Genomic DNA, 15,177 nt, shown 5'->3' on the forward strand with positions numbered 1-15,177 from the left:
CTGGCACTGCTGCAGACCCAGCACCAGTGGCCTGGCAGCTGCTGGGTGAGGCTGGTGGTGACTGCCTGTAGGCATGATGCGAAAGTGGAGTTTTCTGCTCATTTGTCTTTTGACTTGCTGCTGAAACTGCAACCCTGTGAGTTTGCTGTGGTCCCACATGTACCTGGTGGTGATACCATGCCATCGCCGTGATCTCCCAGTGTGCTCCCCTGTGCTTGCTTACTGCTCCTTTCTTCTCCACCAAAGGTCATTTGTCCTTCTAGTCAAAGCTGGTTGGTGTCTACCTGACCTTTCAAGTCAATATTTCCCAAACTGACTGGCACCATGCGCTGCTCCCATGTGAGCTCCACCATCGTCTTTCCCCCAGCTGTCACCAGCATCAGATGCAGAAAACAGCAGTGCTGGAGCAGCTCCTCTTGCGCCACCTCTCCAGCGGGCTCTGGCACGCTCCTGCAGGTTGCCTACCTGGGTGCTGGAGGCTCCACATCACTCACAGGTCCAGGCTGCTGCCTCGCACCCTGGAGCCATGTCTGCGCCCTCATCCCTCTCCTTGTGGTCTCCCTTCATTTCTATCAGGGTGACTTGCTCACAGGATCTTGTGGTGCCAGCATGCCCAGGCAGGCTGTCCTGCCGGTGAGTCCCATGGTGATATGCTCCTCCCTGCACAAATGAGCATCACTGCGTGTGTCATCCCTGAGCAGTTATCTGACTTTTTTCCTGAAAATGGATGGGTAGTTAAATAGCACAGTGTTGGAACTGGAGTCCTGCAGAACCCTGTCGTGAGCCCTCCTGGAGGGCGGTGGGGATGTGTCTCTGAGCGGTGATAAACCTGTTGTGGTCCATTTGCTGTGTGCCCCAGGGTGGCACTGGTGTTGGGTCAGTCCCACTCTGACTGTGTCCATGTCCTGTGCCTCTTCCCAGTGTAACTTGGGCACGTGGTGCCTGCCACCCCAGAGCTGATATGGGCATGAACACTTGGGGGCCACCTCAGAGATGGGGGGCAATGGGGGAGGGAGAGGACTCTTAAACCTTTGCAGCCTGGGGGGGCATTGCCTGCTGCTTGTCTGTGTTTGTATCGGGGCCCTGGAGAACTGTGGCTTTTACAGGGATTTTAACTGACTCTGTAGCCCTCTTCTGACAAGTGACTTCGTAGCTGTGTAAGCAGGCTGTGCTGGTCAGTAGTGCTGCAGTAGGAGGGAGGCTGGAAAAATGGAAACAAACCACTTATAAAACCTGAAGAAATACTGCTGGAACCTGGCGTGCTTATTGCTGGGACAAAGGATTGCCGCTGAAAGGTGTTAATAAAAGCAAAGGGGAGAGGAGGTGCTTGCCATGGTGATGAGAGGGAGCTGTGAGGTGAGAGGGATGGGCCAGGGAGGGAAGGTGAAGCTGGAGCCTGGCTGTCGTGGGGCAGGGGAAGTCAGAGCAGTGAGGGGGTTCAGGGGGGTACCAGCACAGCCTGCCCTGGGCCAGCACGCCCAGACCCCAAGCAGCCTCCTGTGCTGCAGTGATGCTCGGACCCCCACAGGTGAGTGTGCCAAAGGCACCGGCACTGAGCCAAGCAGAGTCTCTGCCACACACTTCACTTGGGCTTGTGAGCCTGACAGCTTGACTGCTTTCTAGATGCTCCCAACGAGGAGAGTTTGGGCTTTGGTTCCTTGAGCTCCCTGTGCCCTTCATTGCTGCTTCTCGCTCCTTGCAAGGAGCACAGAATAGAGCAGCATGTTCACGTTTCTTGACTGGTCCCCAAACTGCACAGGTGGCTGTCCCCAGGAATTGCTGCCAGGGAGCTCTGGGACACACGAGGAGCCAGACCTCAGTCTCGGGGTTCAATAGCCTGGCCAGAAAGGCTGACAGTGGACACAGAGTCAAACTTCCCCTCCACAGCCTGGCTCCCTGGTCTGCCCCTGCAGCTGAGACCCCTGAGGCCATGCTGCCCCCATGTCCTGGGGTGTGTGGTGCCAGGGACCCACACTGGCAACACCTGTGTCAGTCTGGGGTTTGCTGGGGATGGAGATAAGGAAAGGGGTGATGGCTGGAATGAGCCCCTCACAGAGCAGCATCCCTGGCGGCTGTGTGGTGGCAGGCATGCCGGGAGGGCTAATGGCTGTCTCTCTCCCTCCCCAGCCATGACAGCGTAGGCAGGCGGCAAGAGATGGATCGCTTCACTGAGTGCGGGACCCAGACGGACGCAGTGGTGGTGCTGTCCCTGGCGCAGGCTGCGGTTCTGGGCTTGGTGTCTGAGAATGAGCTGCTTGGGGCCACTGTCAGTCCCTCCGGCTTCTTCCCAGGGCTGGGAGGGAAGCTGCCGGACCCTGCTGCGGTGGAGCCCGGGGAGCCGGAGGGCGAGGGGCAGGCACCAGGGGATGGGCAGGAGGAGGATGCCTTGGAGGCAGAGTCCTCCCTGGAGAAGCACGCCCGGAGGAGGAAGCGGCCTCCCGTGAGGCTGGTGCCCAAGGTCAAGTGCGAGAAGGCAGAGGCGGAGGACGAGGTGCTGTACGAAGTGTCCGTCCCTGGGGACGAGGAGGGTGAGCGGCAGCGCAGACGCCCGCCCCCCCTCCAGGACCCCAGCCAGGAGCAGACGGTGCAGAGCAGCGCCATGAAGATGATCGACCTCGGTGCCTTCAGCAGGAAGCCCCGGCGCCTGCGGCACCTGCGCCGGCACGTGCGCCAGGAGCTGGAGGGCACCGAGTGCCGCCTCGGGGGCCCTGACCCTGCCGGTGCGGCGGATGGTGGCACCGTGGGGACCCTGCAGACCGAATGCGCCTTTGAGGCTGGTGCCCCGTCCCCTGGAGAGGCAGAGGCCCCTGCGCCAGTGTCCCCTGAGCAGGTGAAGAGCGAGCAGGGCTTCACCTGGCAGGAGCCGGGGGAGCTGGATGCAGAGGCGGCGGGTGCCACCAGCGAGCGCAACAAGAAGGCGCAGCTGGACCGGCTGGACATCAACGTGCAGATCGATGACTCCTACCTGGTGGAGGCAGGAGACCGCCAGAAGCGCTGGCAGTGCCGCATGTGTGAGAAGTCCTACACCTCCAAGTACAACCTGGTGACCCACATCCTGGGCCACAATGGCATCAAGCCCCACTCCTGTCCGCACTGCAACAAGCTCTTCAAGCAGCCCAGCCACCTGCAGACCCACCTGCTGACCCACCAGGGCACGCGGCCCCACAAGTGCGAGGTGTGCAGTAAGGCCTTCACCCAGACCAGCCACCTGAAGCGGCACATGCTGCTGCACACTGACATCAAGCCCTACAGCTGCCGCTTCTGCGGCCGGGGCTTCGCCTACCCCAGCGAGCTGAAGGCACACGAGGTGAAGCACGAGAGCGGCCGCTGCCACGTCTGCGTGGAGTGCGGGCTGGACTTCTCCACGCTCACCCAGCTGAAGCGGCACCTCTCCACGCACCAGGGCCCCACGCTGTACCAGTGCCTGGAGTGCAGCAAGTCCTTCCACTACCGCAGCCAGCTGCAGAACCACATGCTGAAGCACCAGAATGTCCGGCCGTTCGTCTGCACTGAGTGCGGGATGGAGTTCAGCCAGATCCACCATCTCAAGCAGCACTCCCTCACGCACAAGGTAGGGGCTGGGGCACGTCGGGCACCTGAGGGGTGCTGCCCTTGCCATGCCCAGAGGAGGTGTGCCAGTTCTGGATGTGGGTGCTGGGGCAGAGGGGTGTCCCAGTGCCCCAGAGTCCTGGCCAGCCCTGGGAAATGGGTGGTGTGGGTGGGCAGCGGTGCCCATGGTTGGCATTTGCTAGGGGTCATTGATTAGCAGTGAAAGGGCATTGTTATGAGCAGGGCCTCCTTTCTTCCTGGGGGTCTCCATCCTCAGGGAGGGAGGTTCCAGACCTACTGCGGGTGCTGTGGCAGGGTGACTTGGGAGACCTGCCGCAGCCCCTCCCAGCGGGCTGCGAGTGAGGGGTTTGCTCTTTTCCAGGGGTTATTTCAAGGGGAAGCAACTGACCTGAGCCAGGGAGCAGAGCTGGATCTCACAGCTGGGCTCACAGAGCCCATCCAGCCATGCTCCCTGCAGCCCACCTCCTGCATGCTGCCAGGCTTGGGCAGGGCTCTCAAATGTACCTGTGCCGGGTCGGCCACCGTATGGTGGCTGCGCTCCCCAGCCAGCTCCTTCCTGTAGACACCACTTTGCAGAGCTGCTCTCACTCCAGCAGCACTGACCTAATACTGGGTTTTCCAAGTGCTGCAAATGCATTTCCAGGGCGGGTGAGACGATGGTATCTGGGAGCGAGGCAGGATCCTGCCTGCTGCAGGACCATGCAGGGGGAATTGCCCCCCGGGGCAGTGTGGGGATGGCACAGGCTCTCTGTAGTGCCCGCTGTGCGTTTGCAGGAGGGGCAGGGAGAGTGGAGCAGGAGACTCTCGGGAAGGTGAGATGAGCTGAGGGTAAATCTCCCCCTGCCCAGTTCCTGCAGTCCAGCCTGCTGACAGTGCCTGAAGCTCAGCTTGGTGCGAGGACCCTCTCCCATGCCCCTTGGGGAGCGCAGGTCCCTGCTCTGCACCATGCCGGGCACCACTCTTGTGTCCCCAGCTCCTGCAGGGTCTGGTCAGAAACCCCGGAGCCGCCCTGGCACCTCTGTGCGCTGGCCCCCACCGCTGCAGGCAGAGCTCTGCCTGCTGCTGCTCTGCGCCCAGGTCTTGGCTCTGCCCCATGGTCACGGCTCTCCGAACCCCTTGCAGGGCGTGAAGGAGTTCAAGTGCGAGGTGTGCGGGCGGGAGTTCACCCTGCAGGCCAACATGAAGCGGCACATGCTGATCCACACCAGCGTCCGTCCCTACCAGTGCCACATCTGCTTCAAGACGTTTGTGCAGAAGCAGACGCTCAAGACCCACATGATTGTGCACTCACCGGTGAAGCCATTCAAATGCAAGGTACCGTCGGGGGTCCGGGGAGGTTAGCAGATCTGGGGTGGTTAGCTCAGGCCCTGGTGTGCTGCACTCAGGAGAAACCCAGCCAGGCTGGGTTGAGCCCTCAGTCACAGGAAAGCAGTTTTGTGATGCCTCCCTCTGTTCGCTTGGGCAAACAGCTCATCCTGACGTGTCTGCTCAGAGCTGCGCAGCAGAGAGCAGCTGCTGCCGGCAGGGTGTGGGCACCGCTAACAGAGAAGGACAATTAGTACCTCTCTCTGACCAGCGCTAGATCTGCTGGAGTTCCCAGCAATACCAGCACAACATCCCTGAGGCCTCCCACCGCAGCCAGGGAGGAGGGAAGCGGCCCCATTACTCTTAGAAGTTGGTGGGAGCAATGGGGGACCCCAGGAGCAAGGTCTGCTCTGAAAAGCACATGTCCCTGTGGCAGCACCGGCCATCGCAGGCGAGCGCCTGCCGCTGTGACCCTTTGCTGGGGGTGGCAGCGGGAGAGCCCTTGCTGACTCCAGGAACGCTGTCTACAGGTCTGCGGGAAGTCCTTCAACCGCATGTACAACCTGCTGGGCCACATGCACCTGCACGCAGGGAGCAAGCCCTTCAAGTGTCCCTACTGCTCCAGCAAGTTCAACCTGAAGGGCAACCTGAGCCGGCACATGAAGGTCAAGCATGGGGTGATGGACATCAGCCTGGACAGCCAAGGTAGGTGCAGGCTGCGGCCAGTACCTGGCACTCCCCATTGCAGACTGGGTGCTGTGGTCTTCCCTGCTGTGGCCACTCCTGGGAGCACCCGGCTCTCAGCTCTTTGCTTCGGGAGCTGGGCCATGCCGTGGCGGCTCTGGCAAGCACCTTTCGGCAAGCTCACGTCCTGTAGCCTGAGGGCTGCCCTTGGCTTGCTTGTCTTGCCAGTGCCCTGTGGTGACAACGCTGTCTCCCCAGCCAAGCACGTGCCCTCCATGGAAAGGTACCAAGCAGGAGCTGGAATAAGCTTAATAAACTTGGTACAAATACAAATAAATAAACTTCATTTAAAAAAAAATAAATAGTTAAATAGCTCCTCAAGGAGCCATTCAGGCTTTGGCTTCTCTGGACAGGACGGTGCCCTCTGGTGATGTGATGACTGTGATCTTGGTCAAAGGGTTTTGCAGGGTGGGAGGGGTAAATCTTGCTGGTTTTGCCCCTGCTGCCCCTTCTGCACCTGCCCAAAGGCACCCTGCGGGGATGGGAGATGCTCCTGCTGCAGGTTTCTGCACAGCATCAGTACAGATGCTCCATCAGCAGTCTTGTGGCAGGATCACCCCTGCTTCGTACGGACAGAGCTGGAGACAAGCTCTGGCTGTTTCATCCCCTCGGGTTCCCCAGCAGCTCAAACCTGCTTTGAACATGTCCTGGGGGACCCAGCAGGATCCCCCGTTCCTGCCCTTTTCTCTTCCTCCCCACCTTAGACAACTCCCAGCCCAGCCAAGCCTCAGCCAGCATCCAGCACCGCGATGCAGGCAGGGAGTGCAAGTGCAGGGACAGCGCTGGGAGGATGCCTTTCCTGCGCTGCCGTCCTCTCCTCCCTCGTGGTGGGATGGATGCTGCAGACCCCTGCATCTGGCACAGGCACTGGTCAGGGGCAAGCACACGAATGGCAGCTTTCTGCTCTGGCAGCGCTCTGCCGGCAACCCATCCCTGCTGCGGTGTGTGGCTGAGGATCCTCTGAGTTGAGAGCCCCCCACAAGTGGCCTGGCTTGAGCAGAGCTGTAGCTCCTGGGGAGCTTTGGGCTCTAAACCTGAGCTGCCCAGGGAGGATGGGTGCTGTTGGCCCTTGGACCTTCATGCATGTCTATCATCAGGTGTCCCTGTGCTAAATCCTAGATCCCATGATGGACCTGGCCGGGGCTGACCATGCTGAGCTGGACGGGCAGCAGGATATGGACGACTTCGAGGAGGAGAACTCTTATGGCTACGGGGGGGTGGGCAACCCTCCGGATGAGCATGCCCTGACCGAGCAGGCCATGAAGGAGATGGCGTACTACAACATGTTGTAGCCGAGGCTGGAGGAGGCTGCCAGGGGCCTGTATGGACTTTGCATGGTAAGAGGAGCTGCTGCCAGCAGGCTGTGGCACCCAACCAGACCTGCACCACCACCCCTGGAGAAGGGGGGCTCCAGCTGAGCTTGGTGAAGGAGAAAACAGGGATGTCCAAAAACCTTTGCCGGGGCGAAGGCAGGAGCAGAGGCTGGAGGTGGCACAGGGCGGCGGTCGCTGCCTGCCACAGGCACACCGAACTGGTGCAGCGAGGGCTCAGCTGCAAGCTGCTGCCAGACCCTTGCAGAGCCCCAGTGGAGCTCTCTCCTTCACTGCGGTCCTTCCCTACCACCCCCAGAGAGGGAGCACCGGGCTGTGCACCAGTTGTCTGCAGCTCTCTTGCCCACTGCTGACCTCCCTTCGCTCTGCTCCTGCCTGCCTGCCCACCCCACCGCACGGTGGCAAGCCGGGACCTTGCCTCTGTCTTCACCCTTGCCTGTACTTCAGCGTCCAGTGCACTTGAAGCTGCAGGCAGGGGAAGGCACGTCCCAGAAGATGATGAGCATTACTAATTATTCTACCTCCTGGGTCCTCCCCCATGGCTGTGCTGGGGCTGCAGCCCAGCTGGCCCCCTGCTCCCCCCTCCCAGTGCCCCGTGGGGCAGAAGCCCCTCTGCCCACGGGAGGAGGTGGGTTTGCATTTCTTGCTCTTCCCCGTCTCCCAGACAGGCGAGAGCTGTCCCACTTGCTTTGGCACCAGCTGCGAGCTGGCACGGGCAAAGCTGTGGCAACCTGCGCGAGGCCACGGGGCACATACAAAACAGAATATTTTCTTACAAACTAATGGCAAAGCTCAGAGGAAGCAGCAGCTCTGGGTATAGAGCAGCTGTAGTGAGCAGTGTATTTAAAGGAAGGTAAACCCTGTTCAACTTGAGCAAATGATGGTATTTTGAAAGTAATTTATTTTTTTCAGATGTGCCGCGTGGTTGGATTTATCTTTTCACTGAGTTCAGTTTCCTTCAACCAATGTGCTTTGTAAACCTGTGTAACGTGTGTGGTCTGTACGTGAAGAGCAGTGGGGGCTGCAATGGTGCTCGGGTGGGGGGGCTGAGGGCTATGCTAACAAACTGCAGCTGCTCTTTGCACTGCCAGCACCCACTCCTCGCCCCCCTGAGCTGCTGTGGGGCTCAGGAAAAGGCTTTTGCTTGGGACGCACAGCCCTTGGGATGGGGGGGTTGCCTCCTCTGCTCCCAGGTGCTGTGGTGGAGGGAGAAAGGAGCTGGGGCAGTACTGGGTCTGGGACCACCGTCCTGGCTGTCCACCCTCCCTGCCGTGGGGCAGGGGGCCAAGCAGCACCAGCAGCATTGCTCCCTGAGCATGCCCAGGGCCAGGCAGGGTACCGGCAGGCACCGGTACCTCCTGGGAGGCTGCAGCAGGCTCAGGACCTGGGGCATTGGCACAGGTTCCAGGACCCCTAAGCTGACCTCCCCCGTAGGCGCAGGTCCCACCACACTCCCCAGGGCAGGCCAGTATCTGCCCTATCCCCAAAAGCCCCAGCCTGGCTCTGGGGGGTGGCACCACTCAGCCCTCCAGCACCCAGCAAGGCAAGGCGCCCCCCAGCCTTGCCATCACCTTCCCCCCCGCAACTTCCTCCAGCCTCAGGGCAGGATGGGGACAGCGTTGGGCAGCCCGGCTGCCCTCCTGCAGTGCGGCAGTGCCGCCCCCCCCCCATGCTACCTCAGTCCCATTACCAAATAGCTGCGACATGCGTTCCCCCCACCCCCGTGCTGGGGGAGGACGGGCTGGTGAGGCCGAGCCGAGGGGGTCCTCGTTGCTGCCGGGAGGCAGCCCTGGGCAGCTGCAGCACCAGGCTTTGCCCTGCAGGATGAGGTGAGGGGGTCTCATGCTGGCAGCTGCGTGGCTCCCTGGCGTCCCCCATCGCGTACGCAGAGCATTCAGCCGCCCCTTGTGCAAAGCCCTGCTGTGTTTTAGTTCTTTTTTTATCGCCTCAGTTTGAAGAGTTGTTTAGCAATAATTCTAATAAATGCAAATTCTTTAGCTGCTGGCTGCCTCCTGCGGCTGGCATCCCCCCATGCTCGCGCCACGAGAGCCATGCCACCACCACGCGCCATGGGCCGGTGAGGTGTTTAATGGCTGCTGGCACCGCGAGGCAGGAGGGTACATGAATCGGTGCGGGATGGGCCCTCCTGGGCCCCTTCGCCGGTCCTACACATCCCTGCTAGAAAGGCTTTAAAAACACTCGTAAGAAAACTGCTTATAAAAATTATTCAACTGTTCCTGAGCTGTGTCGGTGAGCTGGAAGTGGCGCTGGGTCCCCGTCCACCCGGGTGACAGCGGGGCTGGGCGGCCCCCCTGCCCCCCTACTGCTTGCCCAGGGCCTTGTCCAGGTTGTTCTTGATGGCGTCCAGGAAGTCAGTGGTGTTCACAAAGTGCTCGTTGAGCTTCACGCTGTGGGGACACAGAGAGGGGCTGGAGGGGTCCCGTGGCCAGGGGGGTCCCATGGCCACCCCCCACCGCAGACAGCAGCCAGCCCGGCTGGGAGGGGCAGAGCCAGGGTGGGCAGCACAGCCCTGGGTGTGGGACGTGGCCCCTGCCTGGCCGCAGGCATGGCCCGACTCCGCAGGCTGTAAATAGATGCCCTGAGTCCCCAGGGACTGTCCAGAGGCCAGCGGCCGCCCCACATGGCCAGCCTGCCTCCGTGGCAGGCGGCTGCCCCACACCGCTCCGCCCCGTGAGCCACACGTACTTGGCGAGACCGTGGATGCAGCCGGCGAGGTCCTTCGTCATCGTCCCGCTCTCCACGGTTTCGACGCAGACCTTCTCCAGCGTCTGAGCAAACCTGGGGACAGCAGCATGACACGCAGCTCCAGCGAAGCCAGCACCCCTCTGCCGCGGACCCCACCATGGCTGGGACCGGGATGGTTGGCACCAGGGTGGCTGCTGGCAGTGTCCCCCGCCCCGGGGTGCCCCCACACCACCCTGCTCACTTGATCAGGTCCGGGTTACTGTCCAGCTTGCCCCGGTGCTCCAGGCCACGCGTCCAGGCAAAGATGCTGGCGATGGGGTTCGTGCTGGTGGGTCGCCCCTGAGTGGAGAGCATGCTCAGCAGCCCGGCATGGGCAGCATGCCGCAGGCAAGCCAGTGCAGGCAGCTCGCCGCAGGCAGAGCGCACCCACCTTCTGGTGCTCCCGGTAGTGGCGGGTGACAGTGCCATGGGCTGCCTCGGCCTCAATGGTCTTCCCATCCGGACACACCAGGACAGAGGTCATCAGCCCCAGTGAGCCAAAGCCTGCGGTGGGACGGGTGTCAGGGTGGCTCCAGAAGGGCGACCACACACAGCCCACCCTGCGTCGCCCCACACCACCCCAACCTGTCCTACACCACCTCCTCCCACCGCTTCACCTTGGGCCAGGATGTCTGACTGGACATCCCCGTCGTAGTTCTTGCATGCCCAGACGAAGCCGCCGGAGGACTTCAGCACCTGGGCGACCATGTCGTCGATGAGCCGGTGCTCGTACCAGATCTTCAGCTTGTCGAACTCCGTCTTATAGTGCCTAGGAGCCCAGGGCAGGCATCAGCCACGCCTGGCCGTGCCCACCCCAGGCTGGGTCCCACAGCCAAGCCCTGGGCAACACCCCCCTCCTCGGGGCAGTCAGCCCCCTTGGGGCAGCTCTCGCCCCTCAGCAGCCTGAGCTCCTCCAAGTCCGTACTTATCAAAGATCTCCTGGAAGATGTCTTTGAAGCGCCCGTCATAGGCCTTGAGGATGGTGTTCTTGGTGCTCATGTAGAGAGGCCACTTCTTCTGGATGGCATACTGGAAGCAGCTGTGAGCGAAGCCTGAGATGGACTGCAAGGGAAGTGCATGGACCCCCATGGGACCCCCGTCCCACCAGCCTGGCCCAGGTCCACCTGGATGGCAGGGCATGCCGCTCCACAGGGACCCCACCAGCTGCCCCCATCCCACCCCGTTACCTCGTCCGTGTTGTACATGCCCATGCCCACGCCGCCGCCGGGGAAGTTGTACACCTCCCACTCCTTGGCCCCGCTGCCATCCTTCGGCGTGAAGACCATCTTGAACGTCCCGGACTTGCCCACCACAAAGTCAGTGGCTTTGTACTGCAAGGGGCATGGCAGAGCATCGCGCAGGGTCCGGCAGGAGCTGCCAGACATCCCCGTGCCGCAGGCAGCCGCCGCACGGGGCTCACCTGGTCACCATGGGCATGCCTGCCAATGGTGATGGGCTTGGTCCAGCCGGGCACCAGGCGGGGGATGTTCTTGCAGATGATGGGCTCTCGGAAGACCGTCCCCCCCAGGATGTTTCGGATGGTGCCATTGGGGCTCTTCCACATCTTCTTCAGCTTGAACTCTGGGGTGCGCAGAGGTAAGGCTCCCGAGGGACCCCCCCACCAGGCAGAGCCCCAGCAGTCACCCCAGCCCAGCACCCAGCCCCTGCCAGTGTCCCCCCTGCTCCTCCATGCCGTGGGCTGCTGCCAGAGCCCCGCTGCGGGGCCAGCCAAGGAGAGGGACAGCCGGCACAGGCTCGTGAGTGGCACTGGGCAGAGGCCGGTCTGTCCCCAGCCCCGTACCCTCGGGGTCCCCGCAGCATCCCCCAGCGGGGGGGACACCACAGCACTAAGACCAGGGCCCCCAGCCCAAGCAGCGGTGCAGCCCCCAACCCACCAGAAATCTGAGCTGGTGCGGGGGGAGGCGCTGCTGGCCCAGAGTGGCCAGGCACACACGGGGGGCTCAGCACCCCACGGCGCTGCCGGCACCACCCCCACTGCAGCGGGAGCTCGGCCCCTCGGCCCCTGCCCACCTTCCACCCTGGCTTCATCCGGCGTGATGGTGGCACACTTCACAGCCACGCTGTACTTCTGGGTGGCCAGCGCCGAGTCGATGGTGACCTGGTCATCTGTCTTATCCCGGTGCGGCAGGCCCAGGTCAAAATACTTCAGCTGGACGTCCACGTTGGGCAGGATGAGCTGGGGGTGCCAGGAAAGCGTCGGAGGGGGGGACAGTGCGGGGTACCCAGGGAGCAGCACCATGCATGGCGGCACAGCCAGCCCCGGCCCCCACCCCAGCCCAGCCACGGCTGCCTGCGTGGGACAGTCCCCCCTGTCCGGCATGGTCCCCCCTCCCCGGGACCTCCTCTCTTCCAGGTCCCGCCGGAAGCTGCGCTGATCTCACCACCTGCTTCCTGCAGATGGACTGACAGACAGAGAGGACTGACGGACAGGGAGGGCAGCGCGCAGGGACTGCCTGTCCCCTCTACAACAGCCACCTGTTCCCCTGCACAGCACCCGCCAGCTCCACTTGTGCGACACCCCAGGCAGGACCCCGTTACCTTCTCCTTGATGAAGGCCCAGATGATCCGTGTCATCTCGTCTCCGTCCATCTCCACCACCGGGTTGGCCACCTTGATCCGCTTGTCGGCATCTAGGGAGCAGTGGCGGGGCGTTAGGGGCGCATGCCCAGCCCCGCCGGCCCCGGCCCCACAGCTCTGCACCGCAGTGTGGGGCCAGGAGTCGTCCCGTGTCCAGCAGGGTTCCGGTGCCAGCCCTGCTCTGGGCCGGGTGCAGGTCAGGGTGCAAACCCCGCTTGGGTGCAGGTCGAGGCACAAACCCTACTGGGGTCTGGGCCAGTTCATGGTACCAACCCTGCCTGGGGCCGAGCTTGGGTGCAGGTCAGGGTGCAAAACCCCACGTGGGAGCGGGACTGGGACCAGGTGCACAGCCTTCTCAGGGCAGGACCCGGGTGCAAGCTGGGGTGCAAATCCCTGTGTGGGACCTGGACCGGGAGTAAACCCCTCTGGGTGCCAAGCCTGGCTGCGGGTCAGGCTACAAAACCCTATGTGGGGCTGGGACTGGGACTGGGCCCAGAGGCAAACCCCTCCGGGGGGGGGGGGACCTGGGTGCAGCTGGGCTGCAAAACTCTACGTACGACTGGGACAGGGACCAGGAGCAAACCCTTCTGGGGGCCAAGCCGGGCTGCAGAACTCCACGTGGGACTGGGACCAGAAACGATCCCTTCTGGGGGCCAAACCTGGCTGCAGATTGGGTGGCAAAACCCCGCATGTGACCGGGACCAGGAACAAACTCCTCCAGGGTCAAAGCGGGTACAAGCTGGGGTGCAAAACTCCACGTGGAACCAGGACCGAGAACAAACCCTCCGGGACCAGACCCGGGTGTAAAACCCCGCGTGGGTCCGTGACCGGTAGCAAAACCAGCCCCATCCCGGAACCGGCTGTAAGCAGGGGGTACAGATCCAGTTGCAAACCACCACCCCCCCAAAAAAAAAAAAAAGATCCGAGCTGGCCCAGCGTGCAAACCCCTCCGTGCGCCGGGACTGGTGCAAAGCCCACTCGGGGCAGGAGCAGCCGCCCTCTCCGTCCCCAAGGACACGAGGGCTTCCCCCCACACACCCCCAAGGTCACCCCCCACTCACAGTGTCGGCGCTGCCCCACGGAGGCGGCAGGGAGGGGGCAGCGGGCCAAGCGGCTCAGCGCCGGGGCGGCGCGGAGGTAGCGGGCGGCCATGGCGGGGTGCGACGGGGCGGACGCGACGGGGGCGGTGGAGCAGGGACGCGGTTCGCTCCGCCCCGGGGCGGTGCGTGCCCGGGCCCCCCCCGTGGGGCCCCGCGCGGGCCCCAAACGGGGTCCCACGGGAGGGGGGGGACCCGGGCCATTGCTTCACCCCCCCCGATCATGCAGCACACCCCATCTGCAAAACACCCACGGGGGATGATGCCCTTCGCGGGGGGGGGTGTACATGGCGGGAGGGTGCCCCCCCCCGGGTGGGTGAGATGCCACTTGCTGGGTACAAGCGGTGCCAAAGCACAAGGTGACCGGCGAGCCCGGGGATCGGCTTTCACTGGGGTCCTTGGGATGAGGTGGCAAGGGCGGTCGGTCAAGCTGTTCCCCCCCACCACTGTGTGCATCCCCCACACACACACCAGTTCTGCTTGGTGTGGGGTGCGAGGAGCAGGTGGGTTTGCTGTGGTCCCTGTTCCTAGCAAAGGGACGTGGCCCACCCGGGCACGTCAGCGTTGGGGACACGCTGCCCGCCGAGCTCAGGGCTTGGAGCCGGCTCAGGCTTTCCCTACATAGAAGTGAGCGATCCTACACACTGCCAGCGCGTGACTCAGGGCAGCTGGACCCAGCGGGACAGGCGGCTGCGGGGAAGGGCAGCTGCCGCCATTTTCCGGGGCACCTTTGCCTCGCCTGACCCCGGCATGGGGAGGAGGGGCGTGATGCACCCCAGGGGCTCCCCGAGAACGTCCACGGGAGCCAGGAGGTGTGCTGGGATGGCCAGGAGGCTGCTCAGCCCAGGGGGTTTGCTGTCCCTCTGCACAGGCCAAGCCGATGGCTTTTTTTAGCCACAGGGGACGGGCAGATCCTGCTCTAGGAGGAAAAACAGTCCTGCTGGAGCTGCCGGCCCCAGGCAGAGGGGCTGGGGGGGAGGCAGGGCCGGGCACACTGACGTTTGCCTGGCTTTAACATTAACCAGAGCAGAAGTCTGTGGGGCTGCCAGCCGGGGGGGGCCGGCACCCACTGCCCCAGGGCAATGCTGGGGTCTTGGGCGTTCCCGCTCCCACTGCCCTCTGCCCTCGCCGTGGCACCCAGTCCTGCCAGCAGCCCTGCAGCCGCACGGCCAGCGCCGCTGGGGCTGCCCTGCAGCAGGGCAGTGGGCGGTGTTGGCCCCCCCAGCACAGGGCCCAGGGGGGCCACCCAGCTGCGCCCGGCCGCAGCGCTGCCCCCCCCCCGGCTGCCCTCTTCCCGGCCCTGCGGTCAGAGCCACCCAGTGACCGCGGCTCTTGCAGGGACGAGGTCACGCCAGCGCGGCGGCCATCCCCCCACGGAGCACGGGCTCCACCGGCGCTGATGAGAGCAGCCATGTGGCACCGTCCCAGGGAAGGGCTGCCTTAAAACAAAGAAGTCCATCCCTGGCCGGAGCCCAATCCACACGCCCCAGGCTGCTGCCAAACCAGCTTCCCCCAAGCGCGCCTGGCCCCTGGAGGGTCCCTGGGGGCTGGCAGGGCTGGCTGCAGAGGGTCTGGGCCTCCAGGGAGTGATGTGTCCTGTGAGGGCTCTGGCCCCAGCAGGTTGGGGGCACCAAGAGCCAGAGAATGAGCAAAGACCTGGAGAGGGGGGGCCTGTCCACACTTGCAGGCAGCCCCGTGTCTGCCCGTGGGAGGGGGGCAACAGGGAGGCTGAGGGGAAGCCGTGTGCCCTGCAGGGCAATGCACTCTGTTTCCTTGTGCAAGCAGTG

At 63.4% G+C, this 15,177-nt stretch overlaps 2 protein-coding genes across 5 annotated transcripts in view; one reads left to right on the forward strand and one right to left on the reverse strand.

The window, feature by feature from the left end:
- Positions 1–7,933, forward strand: part of ZNF710 (zinc finger protein 710) — a 33,946-nt gene extending 26,013 nt beyond the window's left edge. For 2 of the 4 annotated variants that reach the window (XM_030014804.2, XM_030014802.2), the window contains exons 2-5: positions 2,128–3,571; positions 4,693–4,884; positions 5,406–5,580; positions 6,739–7,933. In XM_030014804.2, coding sequence (XP_029870664.1) covers positions 2,156–3,571; positions 4,693–4,884; positions 5,406–5,580; positions 6,739–6,911 — 1,956 coding nt within the window. In that variant the 5' untranslated portion in view covers positions 2,128–2,155 and the 3' untranslated portion in view covers positions 6,912–7,933. Of the gene's footprint in view, positions 1–1,443; positions 1,529–2,127; positions 3,572–4,692; positions 4,885–5,405; positions 5,581–6,738 lie in introns of those variants that run through there. The other 2 variants (XM_030014803.2, XM_041123650.1) reach the window with 2 other exon arrangements.
- A 1,089-nt stretch (positions 7,934–9,022) lies between these two features.
- IDH2 (isocitrate dehydrogenase (NADP(+)) 2) lies at positions 9,023–13,483 on the reverse strand. Its single transcript, XM_030014805.2, has 11 exons — positions 13,355–13,483; positions 12,255–12,346; positions 11,727–11,892; positions 11,116–11,276; positions 10,883–11,026; positions 10,621–10,757; positions 10,313–10,464; positions 10,087–10,199; positions 9,898–9,995; positions 9,657–9,749; positions 9,023–9,358 (listed from the first exon to the last, which is right to left on the reverse strand). The coding sequence occupies exons 1-11, from the start codon at positions 13,443–13,445 to the stop codon at positions 9,271–9,273; spliced, it is 1,335 nt and encodes a 444-aa protein (XP_029870665.1). The 5' UTR covers positions 13,446–13,483; the 3' UTR covers positions 9,023–9,270.
- Positions 13,484–15,177: the final 1,694 nt, after the last annotated feature.

Source organism: Aquila chrysaetos, chromosome 5 (genome assembly GCF_900496995.4).
Source record: "Aquila chrysaetos chrysaetos chromosome 5, bAquChr1.4, whole genome shotgun sequence".
In the NCBI taxonomy this organism is placed as follows: Eukaryota; Metazoa; Chordata; class Aves; order Accipitriformes; family Accipitridae; genus Aquila; species Aquila chrysaetos.